Raw genomic sequence first — 24986 nt, 5'->3', positions numbered from 1 at the left:
CTATTCAACTATAAATTCTGAATTACAAGATAGTAAACCACAACAAATGCAAAGAGATTTTTTCCCCCATGACCAATTAACGGGCTGACTTTTCTTCAACAGAGATCTCATTTTCAGAGTTATCATTATCCACACCGATCCATAGATCCATCCATATCTAACTTTGGGCCACAGAATGCTGGAGGTGATCCCAGGTCAATAATGGACCTCTCAAGGCAAACACAGAGACAGTCACACTCACTTATATTAACAGTGACTTAGACAAATTCAGCCTTTTTTTTTCCAACTGATCCTGATAATGCAGCATTAGAAGAACATCTCCTATAACCTCTCTAAAGGGTTCTCAGAGTTTTGATTTGCACAGGAGGTGAGTCAAAAATGGATTATCAGGACAAAACTGCGGTTTCCTTATAAATGGAATACCGATTGTTTTTATGCTCTAATCTGAATATGAAGAGTAATTTAAGACAATTATTTGATCACTGTTGCAGACTGATATGGAGCTGATAAAAACTAATGTCAGGAGATAGAAAACTGCGATGAAGGATGGTGGTGTAGTTGTTATGTTTTAGGGTTGCTCAGTTGCCTGGGGAAGAGGGCACTGTAAAGTCACTACATCAGTCGTGAAATCTGCATCACATGACGCACAGCTGGAACACAATCTGAGGACATTTTTGTAAATGCAGTTCAACCAGACATTAACCCTTCAATCAGATTGTGCCAAAATAAACTTTGTATTCACATGCTGATGGAGGATATTGACACCATGTCATTGCACCCCTTTTAACAGCCCAATAATGTCTGTGGGAAATTTGAGGAAAATTCCATATTTTCACAAACAGACATCTCTTTGTATTTTCGTGAGAAGGGGTGGAGATGTTGCCCGCAGGCTCCGACGACCACATCTGATCCTCTGTGATGATGACCCCTCTATCTGGAAATAACAAGCTGCTGGCAATGTGCTCATTTAATATCGGAGCAGGTCCTCAATGTTGACTGTAGTGGAGAATGTAGAGGTTTTGTTGTGGAACAGTGCAGCATTGTTTTTCTAGGATATTACTGAAGCGGTCACCAATGAACTCGATCGCAGACAGTTTAGTGAGAGAATTCAATCTATCAATCATGTATTACGACTGTGAGGGGAAGCCAGAAGCACAGGAGCAACATGCAAACTCCACCTGAAAAGGATCTAAAAGTCCTAAGACTGCAACGTGTGCTGGCCCCAGCTCTCCCGCCTCAGAGCTGTTTTTGACGACATTCATAAGCCGCTGCTCGAGTCAATCAACAAAGCAATAAAAATATTTATTACATTTGTCTCCACAGAGAAATAACACAATGCCACTCAGTTTTTTTTCTCAATAAATACAGAGCAAAAACAACACACAGGGTAAAAAAATATGGCATAAGTACATTGTAAATTAAAAGAAATGAATTTTTTCTCAAAAGGATATAAAATGTGTAGTTAAAAAAAGTTTGGGAGCTCAATCTGCTGTGAATGAATATTAAAAATGATTGACTCCCCTTAGCACCTTCTTAGTTCGACATCTTATAGCCTGGACCTCATGTTGGAGCAGCGCATCACCATCTCAGCAGAGTGGAAAAGACCTGCCTTAAACTGCAAACAAACATGTTTAAACCCAGAGAGTGAGGTCTGAGGCTCAGACACAGCCAAGGAGAAGACAAGAGGAACAATTAATGTTCATGAATTCAACAAAATTCAATTGATTGTAAGTAACACAGCGAGCTATGGTTCCATTTTTGGTATGTATCAGTGCTATGGTCCACAAACGTCTCCAACCATGCCCCGTTTAAAGGAGTCCCGTCCACTGTTCTTCATCACCATCCAGTGATATCTTTTATTAACCGGATAGCAAATGCTGCACAGAATTTTTAACAAACATTTCCTTCCCATGAAGAGGTGCAGCTTCTTTTTGGTTCTTCCTCAGCTCATGATCAACATTAGCCGCCTTCCTCTTAAGAAAAGAAAAGAAAATCACTCTTGAGGTATCTGAGTCAGCTTGTACACAAGTCGGAAGGATCCAGGCGTGATTGAGTTGTAGAGTTCATCTGCATGGAACGTGTTGTAGTGTTTCCTTCACATTCATTGAATCAGCTGGAACAGTTGATCGGCGTCACACAGGAAGTATAGCATTGTCGCTGTCAGGGTTGGCTGGACTGGCTGGATTGGACGGGTCAGGGCTGATGATGGGCTCTGCGGTGGCGTAGAAACTCTGAGGAGAGGGCATATCCAGAAGGATGTTGTAGGGCAGCTCCACGGACTGACGGATGCTCTCTTCATATGTCGGAGGAGGCTGTGGGAATTGCAGGAAAATGAGGCAGAGTTTAAAACAAACAAACATATGTAGCATTGAAGTGATTACAGTGAATAGCCTGGTTTTAAACAAACAAACAAATAAATAAATAAATAAATACATAAATAAATAAATATACTCTCTGCTGAATGTGGAACAGTTTAGAAAATGTCATAATTAATTTTTCAATGTTGGAATGGCCTTGGACCTTCTGACAGCACTATTCTTTTGAACTTTTCTGTGATTCACAGACCATGTCAATGGGTGGAAGAAGCTCAGTTACTTACAGAGCTTAGTAACAAAGAGTGCCATGCGAGCACCAAAACTTTGAGATTTCTTCCTAAATATTTCCCTGACTTTTGAGGGGAGACCCATTGGGACTCTCAGTGAATTAAAGTTGTTTTTTTCTGATGTTTTAATTAAGAGCTAAGTGGAAATATATTGGGGTTTTGTGTGTGTGCATATGCACGTGTGTGAGTTCCCTTTCTATCTTAATTATTAATCTGTCTAAGGAGCTTACTTGTCGTTATGCTCTTTATGTATTTTTGCTCTTATTTTTTTGTGAGGCACATGAAAAAGCTGCATAATCAAAATTCAATAAAGTAAAAGAAGAAAGAATGATGAGTCTCACATCACACTATGCACACCAAACCTTGAAACTGAACCCTAAATAGAGGTGAAACATATTTTTATTTACATTAGTGATTAATCTGTCACAATTTCAGTTGCCTCATTTTTATTTTTTTTTTTAGACAAATACATTATCTTTCTGATCACATCTGGCAGATTCACACTCCCTGACGGAGTCCTCTTATCTTTTAATTGCTTGGGAACCCTCAAGCGACAACAGCAACCTTACAACCCTGCCCCCTCTTTGATACTCGCACCACATGCACACCAAGCCACTAAGTTTCTACACTATCGAGCCCCAGGCTGCAGGACAGATGGGAAATCAAGGGGCCAACATCTGAACTCCTAACAGCCTAAAAGAGGGAGGGAGGTGTGTGTTTCAGTGATAACTGACGGGATGACTTGGAAATACTGCTTGTGAAAGTGTTCCTATGTGTGTGTGTGTGTGTGTGTGTGTGTGTGTGTGTGTGTGAGAGAGCATGTGAGCGTGCACGCACAGAGATGGGCAGTCACGCTAGGGAGTGTTTAATTAAGGAAAAGGGAGGAGAGGTCGAAAAAGAAAAAAACAGTGGAAGACAGGAGCACAAAGCTTCCTTCTCGGCCACTGTTTGCACTCAGGATGCGGCCTTTAATTATGTTTGATGTTCCTTTTTCTCATTATGTTGTTTGCTCAAGCGTTGGGTGAACCGAGAGCTCAGCGAAAGATCAACACGGTAAAACCTCGGAAAGCGGCCGCCAGCACAATTCAGCAGCGAGCATGAGATGAATCGATAGCGCAGTCAACAGGATGCACCGTCATTTCATTCGGATCTTTAAATGAGTTCTTGATATAATATCATCTGACAAAATATTACTGATATAAAAAGACTACAGCCTATTATCTACAGAATTTGTGATTTTTTTCTTAGCAATGGGTTAAAAAAAAGTCTTTTTTTCTCCCAAAGCTGTAGAACAACAGCACCTGAAGCACATCTGTCACACAGTATTTGTGACTGTGACACAGTCCTGCTTCCCACTGCAGCCTACCTCAGTCACAATGGGTCCATTCAGGCCAAAGCGGTCTGCAATCATCATGTGGATCTGCCTCTGGCGGTCCTTTTTTCGGACGCTCTCATAGGAAGGGAGCCTCGGCAGGGGGGCTTCGAGCGTGGGGAGGCTGTAGCTGGAGGGAACGCCAACGTAGAACAGCTGATCTGCCTGCTGACACACGGATCATCAACCAAGTGACACAGGGATGAGAAGCTTTGACGGGATCAGGATCCATCATGAAGATGATCAGTGAAATATTTACTTCAGAGGTGAAGATCCTCCTGTTGATTATATACAATATGTGTGTGTCTGTGTGTACAAGTAGCTGCTGAATTTATCTCCTCAATCAGTGTATACAGGAAAGAAAAAAAACAACAACCCTGATGTGTGCAAGACTGTCTCACCTGAGTGTCACTGTCATCAGTGATCTGAGTGGGCTCCAGGCAAGCAGACCCCACCAGCATCTGCCTGCTGCTGTAGTACTGAGGAGGAGCGTCCTGCAAATCACACAGCAGAGTTAGAAATATACATCACAAAGCCGAACAGCGCTTCCGCAGTTTACGTTTTAACTAGGCGGTGGAGTGCATGATGTTCTGACAAGAGTTAGTCAGAGAGACCCACTCATTTAAGCCCAATTGGCCAATGTTCATGCCTTGTTTAATCACTGCAGGCACAGGCGGCTTCAGCAGCACCATAAATTATCTGATCAATAAAGCGACCACCCCCCCTGATTTCCGTGTCTCCTCCTCCTCCCTCCCCCGTGTAAAACAAGCCCCGTCAGTGTCTCACTGTATGGAGGTGCAAGGACCCTGAAAAAAAAAAAAAAAAGACTGCCACCAAAGCTAGGTAATTGCCCCAGGTCTAAATGAGTCTCCTTTGTGTGGAGAACAATGTGATGTCCTACTGTGTCATCAGAGTCCCGAGGCAACAAGCCATCGAACCACACCGTGTGGTCCTTTCAAAAGTCTCCCGTCCTCCTTGTTACTGCGACAGGTTCCTGTTAACGAGCACACTCCAGTACACAGTACGGCCTTGTACGCCGTTTGGGGCGGCGTTACGACAAAGTCAATTTGCTGCTTGACCGAGATTTAAATCCAGTGACAAGAGATATCAAGGAGCTTTCGCTTGCGAACACGAAAAAGAGATTCCTTCCAACTTAGAAGCAGCCACGTTTGGAATTCAGCATGAATTTACCACGGGGCCACATCCAATCTGAAGATCAATTATTTCCCCCGGCCGATTCATCCCGTGACATCACTCAAACCTCCAGCTCAGAATGATGAACTCTGACGACCTTTGCCATAACCCTCGCGACGTGTCCGAGACAACGAGAGCAACAGGGCCAAAAAGGTGATGTCAAAGGTCACTTTTTTTGCTCACTGGTTAGTACTTTAAAGAGGCGAAAAAAAAATGTCTTCAGGAAAGAGGGGAAGAAAAGAAGAGTTGTGCTTTTGTGGCTTGCCATTGATTCAGTCAGTGTGAAAAAGCACAACCGTGTAAAATCAGCGCTGAAGCCGGGGGAGGACCCCAGCGGCAGCGTGCTTTTTTTTCACCGCCACAATCTAAAGGAGATCCATTGTCCCTCTTGTGTCCCCAACACCCACAGTGGGGTCTGTCCACCATTCATGGAGTAAAATGAAGCAGGGAAAGGTATGCGACTATGAAGTTGAAGACATGAAATGTCCCACAGAAACACAATGAAAGACTCTGTGTTTGTTTCTACGTGGAATTCTCTCTTTCTCGTCACAAAACTCAATCAGGTCCGCATTAAAAAATAAATGCTGTACTGCACATTAACTATATCACAATTGGATTTGCTTGTTCAGTTGGCCTAGCGGTGAGAAAAGGCAAGTCGGTGTTGTCTTATCAGGCACACCGTGCAACAATACAGCTGTACTGGAGAAGGATCTGTTAGTTCCCTGAACGTCACCATGAAAATCACAGCTAAACAGATCTTCCTCACGGGAGGGAGGTATGAGCTGTGGCTCTGCACTCCAGAGATAACGCTCAAACTTAGCCCCTGGGACTAATGGAGGTGAGAAGCAAGCAGGAAGAGGAAGCAGGAAGGACAGCGAACCAGTGGAAGAGTCACTTCTTTGAACTGTTTACATTCCTTCTCAATTCATCCCACTTTGCTTCACACGACTTCACAAATATGTAAACAGCTATCTTCATTAGATAAATAGATATGCTACAATTTATAAATACAACTGATTGATGATTGAACATGCAGCCTCCACCACTCTTGAATAGACCTTAAATAGTAACATGTTTTTGCATCACATGCTCTGCTAATGTTAGAGTAAAAAATTGATCAGCAGTGATTGAATAACATCAGTGTTGAAAATTCACGGTATTTGCTAATTCTGATCATTTCTATTTCAGTTGCTGCGGCACTCTGAGATATTTCTGGAGAGCAGTTAATTCGTCTGAAGCTAATCTGTTGCCTAACAATGATAATATCAAATTTGTTCTTATCCCTTTGCTACAGCCATGCAAATTCAATCTGACACTTCCTAACAGGGCCTGACACGGTGCACAGAGCTTCTGTCCCAGTGTGATCCCAACAACCGCGCTGTAAAAGGGAACATGCAGGTTAGAGATTACACAGCAGAGAGGCAAAGTTCTCCCTTTTGAATAATATCTCACCATGTCTGCATGTGGCCCCCGGTAGGAGCAGAGTTTACAGCAGTGAGGGTCCTTACGGTAAATAATGGACAGCATCGCCACAATGATCACAAAGAACACAAGGGAGGAAACTGAAAACAGAGAGAAGAAATAGTCTCAGTCATAAGAACTCACAGTCAGTACAGTATGTTTTATTATATAAACCTTTGATATGGGTTTTAAATGAACAATTCACTAGAAAAAGTTTTGACTGACAGTTCATCTCTACAATCAGAGCACTTGGAGCTGTCATTTCACTCGCGATTGATTTTTTTATTACCTGTGAATATGGTTTATAGCTTTAAGTGCAGGTGTAGCAGTATCCTTACACAACAGAAAACATGGAAATATAAAACCCTTTTGCACATTTACAGAGTTTCATCACAGTGCTGACAGCATCATGTGATAAATCACAAATATGCAGCAAAAAGATTTAAGATTAGTTGGAAAGTAAATAAAAACTGACAGGGCAATTCTTTCAAAACAATTTATGGCTGTTTTCAAGCTTTACTTACAGGATGCAGCGACCACTGTGAGTTGATCGGACGTCAGCTGGAAGGAGGAGGTGGTCGGACTTGCAGTTGTGGACATTTCCTCGGTGTAAACTGTGACTGTTCCCTTCACAAATCCTCCAGAACTCACGAGTCGGAGCGCGAGGGCTCTCATCTTTATCCGTCCCCAGGAAGAGACGCAGAGACCAGCTCCGTCCCGGTCAGCAGATCCCGGTGACAGTCCACATGCGCCGTGCAGCCAGCCTGGGCGGGCTCCCAAAACTCTCCCTGCCGGGTAAAAACCAAACACGCGCATTGATAAGAAGAAGAGCTCGCGGAGGCGCTGACGCTCCCTCCGCAAACCGCATGACGTCGCTCTGACTCCGCGCAGGAACGCATGCACGCACCTTTCGCTGAAGACTATTTCTTATCATATATCTGACCATTCTCTTTAAGAGATTGAATCAAGGAAATAAAAAATTGTGTCAGCCTGATTTTTTTTTTTGTTTTGTTTTTTTTGTTTTTGTTTTTGTTTTGTTTTTTTGTAGCGCAACTTCAGCAGACTTCCTTATTGATGGCATCCAGAGCACGTGGTTAACAGGCTGGATGCCTGAGCCGGGGTCCTGTTTCCCCGGAGACTGCGGGGGTCTTTTTTCCTGAGAGACAAAGAGATTCAATGTTGCATTAGTATTCATGAACAGCAAAACTTGAGATTTTTCAACTAAAGCGACTAAGTGACAACCTATAAACCATTATTGCCTCTTTTATACACCCCATATGGTCATATCCTCAATATGCTCACATTTATAAGGGAATTGTGAGCCCAGATTTTGTACCAATAGCCTATAATTAAGAAGATTGCTTTTTATGGATGGATGAATGATGGATGGATCTTTTATATGGCTCTCATTTCAATGGACATGGACACATTTCACTCAGTAATACAGTAATTTAGGATAATTATACTTGAAGTGACCATCATCCCACAATAGTTTCTTAATTTTCTGAAGCCCAGAGTCAGAGGCCACATGCTGTTCATGGATCACCAGATGTTCATATCTTCTCCACATGACCCAAAGTAAGCAGTATTCGATCATCTTCTCGGAAGTAATTCTCTTAATCTGGCCAAAGCTTAGAGATATTACAAGAAGGATTTTCTGATGTACCTTTGTTTTACAATCTGGAAAACAACTATTACCAGCAAACATCCAAACATACCCATAAAAAAAAAAGAATCTCACGGTGTGAGGCATAATGCAGCAATCCTTATAAAAAACTGTTGGTATGTTCAACTGATTCACCCCTTCTTGTTTTCCTAATCTTCAAACTACAAAAACTGAAAAAAACTTTGTCCAATCAACATTGACTCAGTGTTGACAGAGACTAAAAATTGTAGTTTTGCTCTGATATGTGGTTATTAGTCACTGTGTTATACAGCTTGTCAGTTTTACGTTCCGTTTAGAGGACACTTTTGTTTGATCTGAGGTCAAGGAATGTGAGATTGAAAAACTAATGAAACAAGACAATTTTATCCTTGAAAAATAGTTTGAAAAGGAGCCTCAAGGATGAAAATAAGCAGAAGTATCTCAAAATTCAAAGTATGCACAATGCCTGCTTCATTTTAGTTGCCTTGAACTGGATTCATGTAAAATCCACTTTATGTGCTGCTTTGACCGAAGTTACTGCTGTGTAGCCCACAACTTAAAACAAGATTCGAACCTTTCAATCTTTGTTTTTATATCTGGCAAGTTTAGATTTTATTGTCATTGTAGGTTAGCCTACAGGCGTGAATGAGCAGAGATACATTGACACAACATGATGAGAGGGTAGCATATGAAATTATATGGAAAAAGCGCGTTTTTACATGACAAGCTACTAATTCAGTATCTTTTAATTTTTCTTTTTGTTTTCTAATTTCTTATCAAGCTGCATTGTGGGTACTTTTGCTTGACAGCAAGATGGGTACATATACTGGCCGGGCTGTGTGGAGTTTGCATGTTCTTTCCACTGGTTACTCCAATTTCCTCCACAGTTCAAAAACATGCATGTGAGGGGCTGACACTAATTTCCCTATAGGGGTGAATGAATGTGAGTGGTTGTCTGTTGTGTTTGCCCTGGTGACTGCGACTGGCGCCAGTGCCTGAACAGGGTAAAGTGGAATATAGGATTTTTTATTGTCATACCACTAGATGTTGCATGTAATGGTATGAAATTACGCATTTGAGGAGCATATAGGCATAAAAACTAGTGCTGTCAGTTTTAATCGCATTGATCGCAATTTAATCGCATTGATCGCAATTAATCGTGATTAATTCATGGAGAACTGTCAACAATTAACTTTTTTAAAGTTGAGATTAATTGCAATGAAGAGTCTAATCCTCATAAATCAGTCCCAATGGAACTTGAAGGTGGGCACCCTCTCTACAACGACACCTTTGATGCGGAGGAGAGGAGGGTCAGATTTGCACCTGCGGAAGTCCGTGACCATTTCCTTCATTTTGCAGGTGTTGAGGGTGAGGTTATTGGCGTCACACCATTCAGTTAACCGCCGGACCTCATCCCTGTAGGCTGAGTCATCGTCCTCAGTGATGAGCCCTACCAGAGTGGTGTCGTCAGCGAACTTGGTAATGGTGTTGCATGGATAAATAAGCAAAGAATAAACTAGATTAGTATAGGAAGTGATACAAAATAACATTCAAAAGTAATATAGAATAGGCATACCCTAGAAGGCGAATGGTGAATTTTCTTGTCTAATATCCGCATGTGTTATCCATTATCACTGCATGAAAAGAGTGATTCTCGTCAGTAAACACGAACAGCAATTTAAATGGCTGTGAAAACTCAAGTGAACAGATATAAACAGGGACTCGCAATCAACACAGACAACTACTGAGATCTATCTGGAATTGACGTGGATGGCTAATCTCTCAGCCCTCAGGGTAGGAGAGTTTCCAGTGTCAATAATGCTGAGTAATACAAATGCAAATCAGAGAGGTGTGTGTCATGTATTGTTCTTTTTACAGCAGACTGGCAAACAGCTTCTTCCCCTGGGCCATACGCATTGCAAACATCCACGGACACAGAAACGCACACTCACTTATGAACAGTCTCCCATAACCCCCCCCCGCCCGCCCCCCATGGACTAAATCACCCAACTATCTCCTGGCACTTTAAGAGTTTGTGCCTCATGTAGCATGATCACCACTCTGTGACACTGTTATTTATTACTCTTGCATCTTGTGGATGCGCTTATGCAAATTATACCTGCCCTTGTATTTTTTCTGTTGTTACCTAATGTCTGTGTTGTTTTCTGTTTTGTCTCTGATGTCTTTCCTAAGTTTTCTTGTCCTTGACTTTTTAATCGAGGTGAATTGTAGCTTTATATGAGCTCCCATGTAATTTCGTTGTACCCCCCCCCCCCCCCCCCACCACCCGTGCAATGACAATAAAGTCTATTCTATTCTTCTATTCTATTCTATAAGCCTATCTAATTATATGTCTGAGTAATATTTTGAACATTGATCATTTATGCATGTAAATTATATGGAACACCTTCCACCGGCAATGCAACTAAATGTGGTTTAAAATGATATGATGATTGCTTTTTTTTGTTTTATTTTTGTACGTTACTTGTAGCATCACATTTTCAGTAGCCTTCTCTTCTGCCTTTGCCAATTCTTTCATTTAGTTATTTAGCATATAGTTCATTGCATTGCTTTTAATACCGGTGAAATTACCACAAAATTCTTGCTAGGTTATTTTATTCATTTATTTATCTATTTTCCGTTTTTTTTAGGTTTCAGCAACCTGAGGATGACGAGCTTCTCCGCGGGGGCGCGCAGGTCAGAATGCGCGCTCCCATCAAACCGGAGTTGGAAAAATGGTGGCCAGCGCTCGAGTACAGAAGCTCCTCCGACGTTATAAACTCGCGATTGCCGCCGCATTAACTATCCTCCTGATCCAAGGGCTCGTGGTATGGAGTCTGAGAAGTCTGGAAGAAGGCGAGGCGGAGGTGAGGAACTGTCTGCCGCGTTGTTTCTGTCATGACGGCGGCGGCTCCGTTGCGTTTTGATGGCAGAGCTAGCCGCTAGCGCTTTAGCATAGCTCTCTGTGTGTTACTACGGGAGCTGCTGCTGTGAGCCGCGAGCAGAAACAGTTCAGCCCAACCGGACCAGCCCAGTGTGTCACTGACCACAGCAGCCGAGAAGTTCCTCAGAATAGCTTGATTTGAAATGATAGTTCTGGTCCTCACGTAAGCTCTCTGAGGTTAACTCACCTGAAGTGACTGTCGTGAAGATTAAACAGTGATGAGCGGATAGAGTCAGACACAGTACAGGGGGGTGTTTCATGAAGTAAATCAACTTTAGATCATGTTCAGAACTCCTTGACACTGCCCGTGAACATCGGCTGGACGCCATGTCAAGGATGTATTCTGTTTTATTGTGTCACGTCTTAGTTAATTATAACCACAGCTGGCCTTTTGCCCTGTTCTATTTCTGTGACCTTCACTTTGATGCGAGTCCTGTTTCTTTCAGCAGCAGGATCATATAGGTTAAACCTAAGCAGCCAGTTACCTCCTTTAAATTATTTAGCCATAGCCAAGTCTTCTTAGGGAATGTTATCATCGCACACCTGGAGTGTTCTCCCTCCAGGGCAGTGCTTCTTCTGTTACTCTCTCAGGGTGAGTTGCTAACAGATGTGACCTGAGCAAGTTAAAAAAATCATTTTTTGAGGCACAGACATGCTGATGGAGTTACAGGAATGTAACCTGAAACTTGAGGTGGGGACCTTCCTGTCTTGATTCAACCTGTAGTAGTTTTCTCAGACTCGCGGCTGGTGGCAGAAGTAACTGTGGCTACAGTGTCAACAAAATTTGACCCTGGTGTGTCTTATCAAAAAGTAAATGCAACAAAAAGAGTTCTGTCTTATTAACTCGGGTTTGAACCTGACCAGTTTCCGGGAGCTTTCTACTGCAATTAAGTCAATTTCATTTATTTTACTCCTGCTCTGCTATAACAGGAACTGTGACAAGTGGTTCGTCATTATTGCAGAAGTGGTCGGGCAAGTCGTTTTCAGGGCTGTCACTCTGTTGTTTGAGGTTCAGGCTTCAGGCTGTTTACTGCTTCAACAAGCCTCAGCTATGATACAGAGTGTTCTCTGTACACCTCTGTGGTTAACTGTTGCTCTTCTGGGACTGTGAAATATGCCCTCCTTATATATATATAGTGGAGAATTTGCTCCTGACGTGGGAAAAAACAAATAAGGAGAATCTTAGTTGTTAACTAATTTAGTTAATTCTACTTTTGTTTTTTTTTTTGTTTTTCTCTGAGGTGGAACACTAGAAATGCAACTCTTTCACTCAGTGCATGTCGGCTTTTTATGGAGTTAAGCTGGCATACGTCTGTGCAGATGTCAGCACGAGGTCTTTCCATGTTTGCCCCCTCAAAGAGGCAGCATCATATTCCAAGCCTGAGAATGTATATTAATCATCATTTACCTCCGAGCAGTTCCTCCATGCTCAGCAGTGGCTGCTTTATCTGGCATCTTTGCTAATTGGTGGTTTGCTCTGCGTGTGTGAACACACTCACATGCATTTGTGTCTAAACCTTTGCACGGTAGAGCATCAGGACTGTGAGGACTGTGTCCTTCTCATATCATCCTCGGCTTACCCGTGTTCTGCAGCAGAGCTGAGTGCTTGCTGCTGCTTCACGCTTCAGGAGATGGCAGCTCCGATATGGTTTCACTCAACATTAATTGGAAAGTAAAGAGACCGCCTCGCTCGCCTTTGAATCAATACTTTTTTGACATGATTGTGTTAATTAAAAGCTGTGAAAGCCAATGATAAGGGAAATTGAAATATTAGACCCTTGCTTCATTTTAGCTTTCGCATGAGACACAACTGCTGTCAGCTGGAAACTGGGGAGTTACTGGCTGCCAAACATTTTAAGATGAACCAAAATGCTGCCATGAAGAACTGAATGAATCCAACTCTAAAATAAAATTATTTTAATCTGAATCTCAGGACCCTAAAAGCTGCATTGAGTCCAACTCGGGGAAACTGTCCTGAGCAGAATACGCTCCAACACTTAAAACAAGAAGCCTGGATTTCAGAGCTTAGGTGTGACTTGACTGCTCTGTATGTTTCCCTGCAGCTTTCGTGGGACTTTGGAGTTGATTGCTGCCTATTGTCAGGTTTTATTTGGTTAAATTTGTCTGTGGCTTCATTTGTTTGCACAGTGTTTGTAGAATTTGAAAAACATTTCAGTTTTAGTGCATATCAAACAAACACTCCTCATAAAGTCTTTGTCTTTCTACAAACTGTGTAGCCTTTTTGAAATAACAAATCATGGACCAAACAGTACCTAGCGTGAGACGGAAGAACCCATGTCTCCTTGCAGCATATCTTGGTGTTTGGTGCTTAAAACTGAATTCTTACGACTGTTCTGACTCGTAATGAACTTCAGAGAGCTTACAGCAATCAGGAGTGTATTCACCCAGGCACGTTAACTCTGCTGTGGATTATATACATTACAAATGCAGTTTAGAACTTTTCTGCTGACAGCTCAGTGTTGGGAGCTGTCAGCTCCCAACACTTTTTTTCCCCCAGTCTTTGACTCCGTTTTTACATTTTGAGTCGGTAAAGACCACAATTACCCAACATGCATTCTGATGCATTTGAGTGGGGTTTTTCAAAACAGCCGTTACAATGGCTGTCCAACCTTTTGTTTTACATTCTAATGAGAAGGTTATTTGTTTAAATGCTTTGAAACAGGTTTTTTTTATGGCGCTGTTTGTGTGTGTGTGTGTTATTTTTTTTAACCTTTTACCATAATGGCAGTGAGAGTGCATTTGGCAACCAGCAGCTGACTGTGCTGTATTGCTGGGCAGCTGGCACACGAGGAGGTATGTTATCTGGCTCCTTGTCCCGCCACGCAGCCCCAGTGCCGTTTCTTGTTCCCACCATCTCTGGGCTGTCGGCGTGCCAGTGGTGTGAGGCGAGCGAGCGAGCCAGCCCACATTATGCCATATCGTCTAACAGAGGCAGAAAGCACTCAGCCCACTCGCTGTTCTTCTTCCTCTTCTCCTCCAAGTGCATATTTTCAAGAGGCCTTTTGTGTGATCCTGTAATCTGCTGTTCCAAAGCTATGATGCTTTTTGGCTGCAAGATTTAAAATGGCTTAAATTTCTTTTTTTTTTTTTTCTGTTTCAAAGACTGTCTTCCATTTTTGGAGACGTGAGACACTTTAACTGCTTCCACGTCCACACTGAATGTTTTACGTGGGAAACTAATTTGGAAAAGACCCAGAGAAGTGGGACGGTAGCTCTCCCACGTATTGTGTTGCTCTTTAAGCACAAAAAAACTATTTTACTTGGACTTTACAGTATGAAGCAATATCCAAGTTGACTGATTACCTTTTGAAAACATTATTTTTCCCTGATGGGGGAACACACTTAGCTTCACAGCTATGCATAGACATTTTTCTGCATGTCTTTGGCCTGAGGGGAGCGCACTCAGGTTTGTTGAGGTAAATTTCTAAATTGGTTATGTGTCTCTGCGACTAGCCAGTTTTTGCAGATTAGCTTCACAGAGAGGCAGAGGCTCGGCTAAAAATAAACCAAATGAGAGAAAATGGGGGTGAAAAAAAAAAACTTACAAAGCAAAGCAAGCAGATCGTTCCCTCTGGGGCTGCCTCTGCTGTTGTCTTAGTGGAGGTCTTTGTTTATGTCATTCTTGGATTATGAATCAACACCTCCTCTCAGGGGTGTTTATCCAAGATGTTCTTATGGCAGCCTGGCAACAGACCGCCAATTGAAAATGTATGTCTCTCTTCTTCTCTGCTATCTCTCCTCAGAGAAAAACAAGACGGTCTAAGCTGCCCGATCACAACAGCCAGGACCCCAAAAGAGACGGCGCGCTTTGGGACAAACACAATTCTCTGTCGGGAAGGAGCAAGGGTAGATGGAGCGCCAGGTTAGAGAGGACAGCGGGCACGGCAGCCAGCGCACTGAGGAGGGGGAACAGCCGCCGAGGTGGAAAGCCTGGCACCAGGCTGAAGACTCCCCAGGAGCGTTGGATGACGGAGGCCGGGCAGGACGGCGTGCTCCTCCACGATCTGTCCAGCAGCCGGAACTTCAGCGAGATCCGCGGCGGCGTCGACGGGGCGGTGAGGTTACCGGCCGCGGCCATACCGGGAGAGCCGGGCAGCGTGGACGGCGCGCACCAGTCCCTCAGCAGTGACTTTGTGCCTAAATGTGACATCAGGGGCAAAGACGCTCTGTCCGCCCTGCACCGCGCCGGCTCCCAGCAGTGCCGGCAGGAGATCGCCAACATCGTCTGCCAGCATCAGGCCGGACAGCTCATGCCACACGCACTTCCTCAGTTTTGTCCTCAGCTCGGTGAGATCACTTCTGTTCTTTCATTTCCTCTTCTGTGTTTTATGTAATCTGACAGTTTTGACATGTGTTTCTTGTATGTCAGCGTCTCAGGAGATCCACTAAAAAAGCGTTTGAGCCTCATTGATGATCTGTAATCATCATTTTTTGTGTGTAACACCCACCACTTTTCTTGGACAGCGGGTCAGAATTAGACGTCACAGGCAGTGAGTTCAGCCACGTTTCTATCTGACTTTATATACCAGGAACTTGTGCAGCGCTGTAGTGTAATACAAGGGTTGAACTGGGCCAAAACACTCCACCCACGCCTCTGGCTCCGTTGTATTCTTCCAGAAACACAGTTGGCTGCGATTGTGTGTGGGAAGTTTTGTTTAATGAGACAAGAGGAATGAAAAATGGGAAATTCTTATATACCGATATCCACTCGATATGTAGCACACAAGAATGAACACTGAATATAACACCGAGCCGCAAAGGCTTGTTTTTTTTTAACTCTTCAAACCCTGCTTCATCAGCCCTTTATGTTTTCCCTCTTTGATTAGGTGTGTCGCATCCAGTCCAGGCCTTCGGCGAGCTGGAGAACAGTCTGTCCCGAGTGGAGAACCCTGTCAGAGTGGCTTTCGTCCTGATGGTGCATGGGCGTGCTGTCCGGCAGCTCAAGCGCCTTATTAAAGCCATTTACCACCGCGACCACTACTACTACATCCACGTGGACAAGGTAACCTGTGTTTTTTTACCTCTACTTCATCACTGCCACACGTGAAGAATGCATCTGGCTTGCATTGGTATTGCTATGTATGCGGGTTTCATTGAGCTCACAAAAGCTTTTACCGGTTAGGTCCTCCTGCATTATGAAGGTTAAATTTATCCCACGGGTCTCACACTGTGGTAAAGGGGATTAGCCTGGATAGAGTGAAGTGTGGTTATTCTTAGTGGCTGGATTTAGAGGAGGAAAAGTCTGCTATCATGTACAGCTGGAAGGCAGAAGACAAAATGTAAGGCAGGCGATACTGAGGCAGAGACCTCAGGTGTGTCGAACAGAGCCGGGCGCCCGTGCCAGCGCACCGATGCAGCCGGAAAGGTTGTCACGGGGAGCGTCTCTGTTCTGCTGCCAGGGGACGGCGGAGCGGCTCAGTGGAGGCCGTGATGAATAAGAAGTCAGCGAGAAAGTCACAACACAGGCTCCGTCTGAGACACTCCGCCAGCCGCACCTCATCCATCTTTGAGGGAAAAGCGTGTTTAAAGCGTGAGGGGCTAAATGAGGCCAGGTTGTGTCTCCCACATTACTAATTCTACAGAGAGATTAGCTTTTACAGGAACACTAATGACCAGAAAAAGGTTGCATCCTGATTTTAAATGTCCTCTTGATCCTGTGTTAAATACGTTGGACAGAGTCAGTATAAACTGTGCATCATGAGTTTCTCTTAAACTGCCCATTTATCGCTTCAGAACTTTTATTAGCCGTGCTTATTTGGAAACAAGCTGCTTGTTAATTGGCTGATAATTAATTGAATTAAACTCAAAGTGGAAATAACAAAGGTCTTTTGAACCTGTTTTATTTTTTGCGGGGCGATCCGTGTGTGCTGCACACTTGCTCGCTCCCGCAAAGTTAACATTCCTTAATCTCTGCTCTGCCGTTCGCTCAGGACCGTTCTTTAACGTTCGTTCATATAATTCAGCGATGCCATCACCGACAGTCACATGTAAAAGAGGACAAAAGAAACAAGCCTAACCACAAACATTTTGATGTTTTTGTCTCTCTTTTATCCTGACGGCTCGCAGCACAAAGCACCATGTCGCTGTTATTTTCACATCACATTCTTTCAACGGGTGCCAGGTTCTGATGACGGTCTTGGCACGGTTGCAGCTTGCAGATCACTGGGAACAGTTGCAGTACTCAGACTAGATTATGCGATTATGTCTTTTGACTGAAATGTACTCCCCTCTTGTTTGACTCTCTCGATTCGCCGCGGCCCAGCGGTCCGGCTACATGCACCGGGAGGTCCTGCAGATAGCCCAGCAGTTCCCAAACATCCGCGCCACGCCCTGGCGGATGGTGACCATCTGGGGAGGAGCCAGTCTTCTGAAGGCTTACCTCCGCACCATGCAGGACCTGCTCTCCATGCTGGACTGGAAGTGGGACTTCTTCATCAATCTTAGCGCTACTGATTTCCCTACTAGGTGAGTCATATATTTATGAGAAAACCTGCCTGGGTTTAATTACAGCTGTTATGTCTGTATGTCTTTGTACTCGTTGTTGTAAACTCTATTACCTATTTAGATATTACGAAATCATTGACTGACAGTTGGCACGTTCACATGCGCCCATATAATCCGCTTATATGGCAGAGCGGATTGTAAATGGGTCATGTAAACGCCCGAGTGGATCCGCTTCACTCGGAGCGGATTGTATTTCGAAGCCAATTGTACGAGGTGGTGTACACCGATCGACAATCCGCTCCGTGTCTCATATAAACGCCGCCTGACAGCGGAGCGGATTAAACGGGGGATTATTTGTTCCGTGCATGCGTTCCCTCGTACGTAGTGACGCAGTAAACGGGAAGCAGGACAGTCCAAAACCAGCAGAAGAGCACGACGGTGGTCGAAAAACACTTTTTTAATTAAAAAAAAGAAAAAACACTGGAGAGGCGAGATGGAAGCAAATCGCACAACAGAGAGTTGTATAAAGAGCTCCATTAGCAGATTACGAGCGATCGCCCGATCGGTGTTATGGATTAACTGGTTCCCGTGTTAACGAATGAAGGCGTTGTAAACACATACTGATAACAACAGTTGTTAAAGTAAGTCTCACAAAAGACTTTAAACGTATACACTCACTGTAACTGTCGATAACCGACGTTCGCCGCAATGACTACAAGTTTCAGTCATCTTTTGGTCACAAGTTAACACGGGCATCAGTTAATTCGAAACATCGGCACGCGGAGCAGAGCACACACTGAGACGTGCCGCTCATCGCGGCGGTGCTGCAGCCAGGGGAGCAGCTGCTGCTTGAGCAGCGTATCATGGAGATGTTGGGACATTATTTGAGCAGGTATCAGCAGATAAAAACCCTCTGCTCGGCGCTGAGGACTGCTGCTGCAGAGCTAAAGACCTGAAAGTTCCTCCAGAGACTTTGTGCGCATGTCACAGGACGCTGTATAATCCGCTTCACCCAGGGTCCTTGTAAACGAGGATTCATCGTGGATCGCTTTGTATGCCGTACATGTATACACGCACGTTTAATACGATTGTTTATAATCACATTGGGAATAAAAAACACCCATGTAAACTGGGCCAGTCAGTAGTTAAATTTATATTTCTGATCTACTTTGTTTCTTCTGTGATTTATTTAGAAGTGGGATGTTTTATCCACATTTCTCCTAAATTGCCCTTTTTGAATCATTAGCGTCACACTGAACTCTTTCTCTTCCTCACACATTGATAGTGAAAACAACATTTGCTGAGGTGAATGGTGTAATCTGGTTGAGGCAATAAAGAAGGATGTTTTTGTGAGTGAAACATAGTGCTGGCAGTAGATGGCTTTCTTTCATGTTGGTTATTGCTGGCTGTGCTTCTGATCCTGCTATTGAAGCCCTTTCAAAGCAGCTACTCCTCCACCTGAATCGTCCCACTGGGTAACAAGCCGAGCCTCCTAAGCACTGTCCGGAGTTGCTAAATTTAGTCGGCACTGCACTCGAGCCAGTACAGCTTTTTTTCTTTTTTGCCTTTTCTTTCTTTCGTGATTTCATCCCTCCTCTACTCAACGCTCACCATTATACCCTCCTGCAGGACCAACGACGAGCTGGTGGCTTTCCTGTCGCTGCACAGAAACCAGAACTTCCTCAAATCCCACGGGAGAGAGAACGCTCGGTGAGGACACGCGGACGTTCAAGAGGCTTAATTAAATCTCACATCCCTGAACATATAATCCAAATCTTAGAAGTAGTGTTCGCCATTCAGTTAAAGTTAAGATTTTTTTACAAAGAACGTAGGACTCGCTGCTCATTTTATCAGTCATTGATATTCTGTCTCAGTAAAAAGAAGCATGTGATGGATGCTGCTATTCATCATCCTCAACCACGTTCTGTTTTTCCAGATTTATTAAGAAGCAAGGCCTCGACCGTCTCTTCCACGAGTGCGACAACCACATGTGGCGTCTGGGCGAGCGCAGCATCCCGAACGGCCTGGAGGTCTCGGGCGGCTCCGACTGGTTCGCGCTCACGCGCCGCTTCGTGGAGTACGTCATCACCTCCCGGGACGAGCTGGTGTCGGGGCTGAAGCAGTTCTATACCTACGCGCTGCTCCCCGCTGAGGTGAGCTCGCCCGAGGCGGACTGTTTATCTCCCACGGTTGAGACAGACGGCTCCATACACAAATCTCTCCGGCTCGTCCTCCCCTGCCAAGTCAGGAGAGCCCAGCAGCGGAGATAACGTAATACTTTAAGCTATCTGGCACACTGAGAAGAGGGTTCACTCCAGTTTATCTGGCTGTTTAGTTAAATCTCAGGAGAGCTACCGCAGTATGTTCCCTGCCACCGAGCTGTGACCTTTTTATAGTTTAGAATCTGCGGTTTCAAGCTGTTTACACATATCTGTGGCGCTTTACTGTTCCCTCCTTCTGAGACGGCTCAGCCTTTGTTTTCCCGACCATTGCTGTAATCACCCCCACCCTCTCTCCGCAGTCTTTCTTCCACACGGTGCTCGGGAACAGCCACATGTGCGAAACCCTGGTGGACAACAACCTGCGCGTCACCAACTGGAATCGAAAGCTGGGGTGTAAATGTCAGTACAAGCACATAGTGGACTGGTGTGGCTGCTCCCCAAACGACTTCAAGCCTCAAGACCTCATCCGGATTCAGGTGAGCGTGTCAGAGCGCAGCGTAGAGCTAAACTCTTTCAGTTGGCTTCATTAACCTTCGCTCAATGTGTTGTAGTTTACCAGATGGCTCGTGTTTTCCCCGGTAAACAGTAAAGTACGAGACGTGTCTTTTCTCCTCTTCTTTCAATCGCACAAAATTTGTGAGACGTGGACGAGGCGCCGAGCAGGCGGCAGACCGACTGCTGCGAGCTCACATCTCCGATCCCACTTGACCCAATTGGAAGTGACGACTCGAATTACAGAAGCTGTCAGTCATGACATTCAGTCATCTTGATTGTTTATTTGCAAAACTAGATCTAAAAAGGCCACTATAAAACTGAACATGTGACAGTTTATAAACGTGTTGGAGCTGCACTTCATCTCCAGTCGGTGAAGTGAGCTGGTCGGCCTCCAAGGGGCAATTAAGATGCTTTAGCTTCAGTTTTAGGGTTAAGTACTTCATTATGTAACCTTCCAAAGATGCGTTTTCTCAGTGTGATTTGTAAAAATGCTTATTTCTCTTCCCTCTCCTCTACAGCAACTGACCCGTCCGACGTTCTTTGCCCGGAAGTTTGAGTCATCAGTGAACCAGGAGGCCATTGACATCCTGGACACCCACCTGTACGGCCAGTACGCTCCAGGCACCGTGGCCGTCAAGGCCTACTGGGAGAGCCTGTTCGAGCAGCCGGACGGGATGGGCTCTCTCAGCGATGTGGCTCTCACTGCCTACACCTCCTTCTTCCGCCTTGGCCTGAGCGGTCTGGCGACCGCTCAGAGCAAGACGGAGGCCTGCAGGTGAGCAGTCTGCCGACTTCTTCTTCATGTTATCACAGACACTTCAGATAATTCCATTTTAAACGTGGTTGTTTTTATTTTTTTTTTTCTATTTTTTTGCTGCAGGCTGGAAGCAGTGGGTTACCCTCTCTCTGTACATTTGTACTTTTACGACGACCGTTTCCAAGGCTACCTGATCCGTCAGGAGGTCCAGGCTGCGGAGTCGAAAGCCAGAGAGACGCTGGAGATGTGGGCCCTGCCTCAAGCCACACTTGTCCTTGGGAAAAACCTGAAGGAGTTTGAAAGGCTGAAGAACCTGGAAGTAAGCACTTTTGATTTGATTGTATGAAGTCTTAGGATCCAGAAACCGTAAGAAGATGCTTTATGAGGAGATCTCTTTCTGATATGAGAAAATGGGGGGAGATTATCACTGTGTGATCTGAGCAAAACTTAAATTAGAAGTTAATTAGTTTCAGAAGAATATATATACATATTAAATAAAAGAAGAAAAATTAACATTAAGGAAAAGCATACGTCTTCAGTTACAACATGAAAGCCAGATGTCTGCGGCATTGTCACGAAACACGTCTCATCTCGACAGATCGGTACGGATTGGGACCCCAAAGAGAGAATCTTCCGGAACTTTGGCGGCGTGGTCGGCCCTCTGGACGAGCCGCTGGCGGTCCAGAAGTGGGCGCGCGGCCCAAACCTCACCGCCACCATCGTGTGGATCGACCCGGCCCTGGTGGTGGCGGCGTCGTACGACATTACGGTGGACGTGGACGCGGAGTACACCCAGTACAAGCCTCCACTGCAGCGCCCCCTGCGGCCCGGCACCTGGACGGTGCGGGTGTTGAAGCAGTGGGAGCACATGGCGGAGGTTCGCTTCCTGGTCATACCTTTAACCTTCAATAATAAGGCGCCGCTACGCAAAGGTGAGACACTGATTCACAGCACGGAGTTGCAGTCGGTGTGCTGAATTGACCTGGAAGCTTATTCCTCCCTGTGTTTTTTGTTTCCGTGCTCCCCAGAAGAGGACAGCTGGTTCCATCTGGGCCCGCCAGGGAACCTGTACCTGGAGCAGAGCTTCCAGCAGCTGAGCTCGGTGCTGAAGCTGCCCCCGCAGGAGCCGGCCATGCAGGCAGCTCAGCGGAACGCCCAGCTGGTGGGCCGGCCGCTGGAGGCCTGGGTGGACAGCAGCGTGGGCCAGTTCTGGGTGAGCGGAGGCCTGTGCGCCACGCAGACCTCTTCCTGCCCGGCTTTGGGACCTTGCTCCAAAACCACTTGGAGCTCCCTGTCCCCCGACCCCAAGTCTGAACTCGGCCCCGTCAAGAGCAACGGACGCATCAGGTAGCGACCCGAGGAAGAACCGACTCCGTCACACGCATAGGAAGACTGTTGGACAGTCGGACCTCCAGTGACGACTCGTAGGAGGATCGTTCTGAACCAGAATATCGTCTGAGAGCTCAGAGCGGCGTCAACAGGAACCCCCTGCACTGAGGAGCTGCATCTCTGCTGGAAATTTGCACATTCTAAGACTGCAACGCAAAGATTCGCACCACTGTTTGGTGAATGGGTACACGAATTCCAGACTGATTATTACCTTTTAGTCGACACACAGGTTTTCCGGTCACGGTCTGCGTTGGCTGAAGTGCGTCGAGAAAAGCCCCTCTGCACACGTGCGAGCTCCGCCCGAGCGCACAACTTTTCTCTTCTTTGAAAGAATCAGGAAGCAGTGGTGGAAAAGCATCAGCAGGCTCCGTGCTGTATCTTCATTTCAAGGGAGAGTGGAACCTTTGTATCGTATTATTGTGCTTATTTTGAAGCATTGTGATGAAAGCATGTGGGACGGATGGATGAAGTGCACTTTACTGTAAGACTCTGACGTTACACAAAGGTCACTTGGGTACAGGGTGAGAAGTTAAAGATGAGTTAATGTTTTTTTTTGTGTGTTTTTTTTAAATCTACAGTAGGCACATACCTAGACCTCCACTCCCTGCTGCACAGACACATCAGCCGTGACTCGGGTCAGGAAACAGATCAGATAAAGGAACGGGGTTTATGGGTATGGCGTCGTGTTTTATCGTTGTTGTGTTTACTGTGACTTAGCACCGTTTTTTTTTTTTTATTTCTGTCTGCATTTCCATGTGTCCGATCGCCTGAAATGGCTCCAAAGTGTTATTCTTTCCGTTGTCTCAAAAAAAAAAACCCACTTTGTTGTTTTCTTGGTAAAAGGAAGTGCCTAGATGGCTATCAGCGCCGCAGATAGCAAAGATATCTCCGAAATTCCTCTGAAATAGTTGTTAAAACACGCTCCTGTGAAAAGGTACTCGGTTTCATAAGGACTTGACAAACTCCAGTGGAGTTGGTTCGAGTTTCTTTGCCAGTTTGACGTAGCGTGTTTTAATGTCGTTGTAGGAGGCAGACTAAGACTGATCTACAAAACTAAAGAAATGTGTGATTTGTAGCGTTATTTTATTTTTTTATTTTTTTGGGGAAAAATACATTTCTTGTTTGACATGAAGATTGACACCACTTTCATTTCAAATCCACCTGTGAGCATTACAAACACGTACATCTATCTAATCTTAAAAGAAATCCAAAATCATTGACCAGTTTGAAATTGAGGGATTGATAACATGAAGGGTTTCTCTTTTTAATTCCTCTTTGAACTCAAGTTGATTTATTTCTATTGAGCTCCGCTGTTACTGGAACTGATGCTGAAAGAATCCTCACTGGTGATGAAATCAGTTTGTTGCAACCTGCATTACTAATGACATTAAATCAAAGTTTTTTGCTGTTAACCATTTAAATTATTATCCAACTTAATAGTGCAACATTATTTTTTTTCTAGTTTTCCCCTAATTTAACCAGCGGTCAGTGGCTCATTCTTTTTATTAACCATCTTATGTGAAAGTTATGTCAAACTCTTCTTGGAAAGAAAACAAATTATTACCCCCCAAAAAATTGACGTGGTCCTTTCATTGCAAGGCTTTTAACATTTTATTCCTCCTTTGTGTCCATGAGGAACATGATGGTATTTTTTTGTGCTCTCGGTTCTCATCACTTCATCATTTCATAAAGTTTGTTTTCATGTCAACTTTTAAAACGTGCTGCCCACTGTATGTTCATGGTCTTATTTTTTCCGTGCGATCGTTGGAAAATCTCAGTTGCCTTGATATGGAAAATAGGAATTGTTTACTATGGAATAATAAGATCCAGAGATGTGCAATTATTGCCTTTTCAGACAAAAAAAGAAAACCCCTCGTCTGTGTTTCACTTTGGATTTTTACTGTTTTATGCAAGCTTTCCTGTTGTGAGATGACGCTGGCCACCGTATGAGTTTTAAGTGACCTTGTTTACCTTGCACAGCGCCGTTGCTTCAGTGAAGCTCCGCTTTTATCCAGAGGATTGGACCGATTCATGGTTGGAACAGACGTTATTTTTCTATCCGGCTGCTGAGGAACTTGTCTGTATCGTGCGTTTATCACTGAGCACTCGAAAACTGTTTGGAACTGCTGTCTTAACTGTGTCACGTTCAACAGCCCACCTGTTCAGTGTCTTGCCATGCGGACCCTCTCCTCTGTGTTTTTTTTTTTTTTTTTTGCGGGGGACGGGGGCGTCGGGCTCTCGGTCCGAGCGGCGCCATTCTGGCCTGGTGAGTCACTGTGGCCGCGTTGGGGACTTCAGCCAGAAACTGTTTGCCTCTAGAAAAGGTCGTAGACATGCAGACTGATGACTCATTAAAAAAAAAAAAACAACATATTTGCCACTTTGTTTGATTCGTTTTTCTTCCTTGTCTTTAACATGACTGCCTCTCAACGTTGTAGCG

General features: G+C 44.6%; 3 protein-coding genes across 3 annotated transcripts in view; 1 reads left to right on the top strand and 2 right to left on the bottom strand.

Moving 5' to 3' along the window:
* LOC115387010 (butyrophilin subfamily 3 member A1) overlaps positions 1–24986 on the bottom strand; it is a 30347-nt gene that overhangs the window by 5070 nt on the left and 291 nt on the right. The window contains exons 2-3 of the mRNA XM_030089519.1: positions 17059–17064; positions 8426–8435 (exon numbers count right to left, since the gene is read on the bottom strand). The gene's annotated coding sequence lies outside the window, so the exon portion shown is untranslated. The remainder of the gene's footprint in view (positions 1–8425; positions 8436–17058; positions 17065–24986) is intronic.
* On the bottom strand, positions 1375–7370 carry LOC115387011 (uncharacterized). Its single transcript, XM_030089520.1, has 5 exons — positions 7154–7370; positions 6621–6730; positions 4376–4468; positions 3969–4139; positions 1375–2312 (listed from the first exon to the last, which is right to left on the bottom strand). Exons 1-5 carry the CDS (start codon positions 7302–7304, stop codon positions 2133–2135), a joined length of 705 nt encoding a protein of 234 aa, XP_029945380.1. The 5' UTR covers positions 7305–7370; the 3' UTR covers positions 1375–2132.
* xylt2 (xylosyltransferase II) lies at positions 10954–24888 on the top strand. Its single transcript, XM_030089516.1, has 11 exons — positions 10954–11141; positions 14983–15526; positions 16066–16241; positions 17502–17704; positions 19313–19393; positions 19620–19836; positions 20205–20381; positions 20919–21175; positions 21281–21476; positions 21756–22089; positions 22186–24888. Exons 1-11 carry the CDS (start codon positions 11010–11012, stop codon positions 22506–22508), a joined length of 2640 nt encoding a protein of 879 aa, XP_029945376.1. The 5' UTR covers positions 10954–11009; the 3' UTR covers positions 22509–24888.

The sequence above is a fragment of the Salarias fasciatus genome, chromosome 4, assembly GCF_902148845.1.
Source record: "Salarias fasciatus chromosome 4, fSalaFa1.1, whole genome shotgun sequence".
Lineage (NCBI taxonomy): Eukaryota > Metazoa > Chordata > Actinopteri > Blenniiformes > Blenniidae > Salarias > Salarias fasciatus.
This window is presented reverse-complemented; position numbering and strand designations above follow the sequence as displayed.

What these genes read in the sequence shown, in the direction of transcription:
- xylt2 (XM_030089516.1), top strand. Translation starts at nt 11,010, where the DNA reads ATGGTGGCCAGCGCTCGAGTACAGAAGCTCCTCCGACGTTATAAACTC. An exon ending in TGGAAGAAGGCGAGGCGGAG is followed by an intron (nt 11,142 to 14,982) that starts GTGAGGAACTGT and finishes ATCTCTCCTCAG; the next exon opens with AGAAAAACAAGACGGTCTAA. An exon ending in AAGACCTCATCCGGATTCAG is followed by an intron (nt 20,382 to 20,918) that starts GTGAGCGTGTCA and finishes TCTCCTCTACAG; the next exon opens with CAACTGACCCGTCCGACGTT.
- LOC115387011 (XM_030089520.1), bottom strand. Translation starts at nt 7,304, where the DNA reads ATGAGAGCCCTCGCGCTCCGACTCGTGAGTTCTGGAGGATTTGTGAAG. An exon ending in CACAGTGGTCGCTGCATCCT is followed by an intron (nt 6,731 to 7,153) that starts GTAAGTAAAGCT and finishes CTCTGTTTTCAG; the next exon opens with TTTCCTCCCTTGTGTTCTTT. An exon ending in GGGGGCCACATGCAGACATG is followed by an intron (nt 4,469 to 6,620) that starts GTGAGATATTAT and finishes TGTGATTTGCAG; the next exon opens with GACGCTCCTCCTCAGTACTA.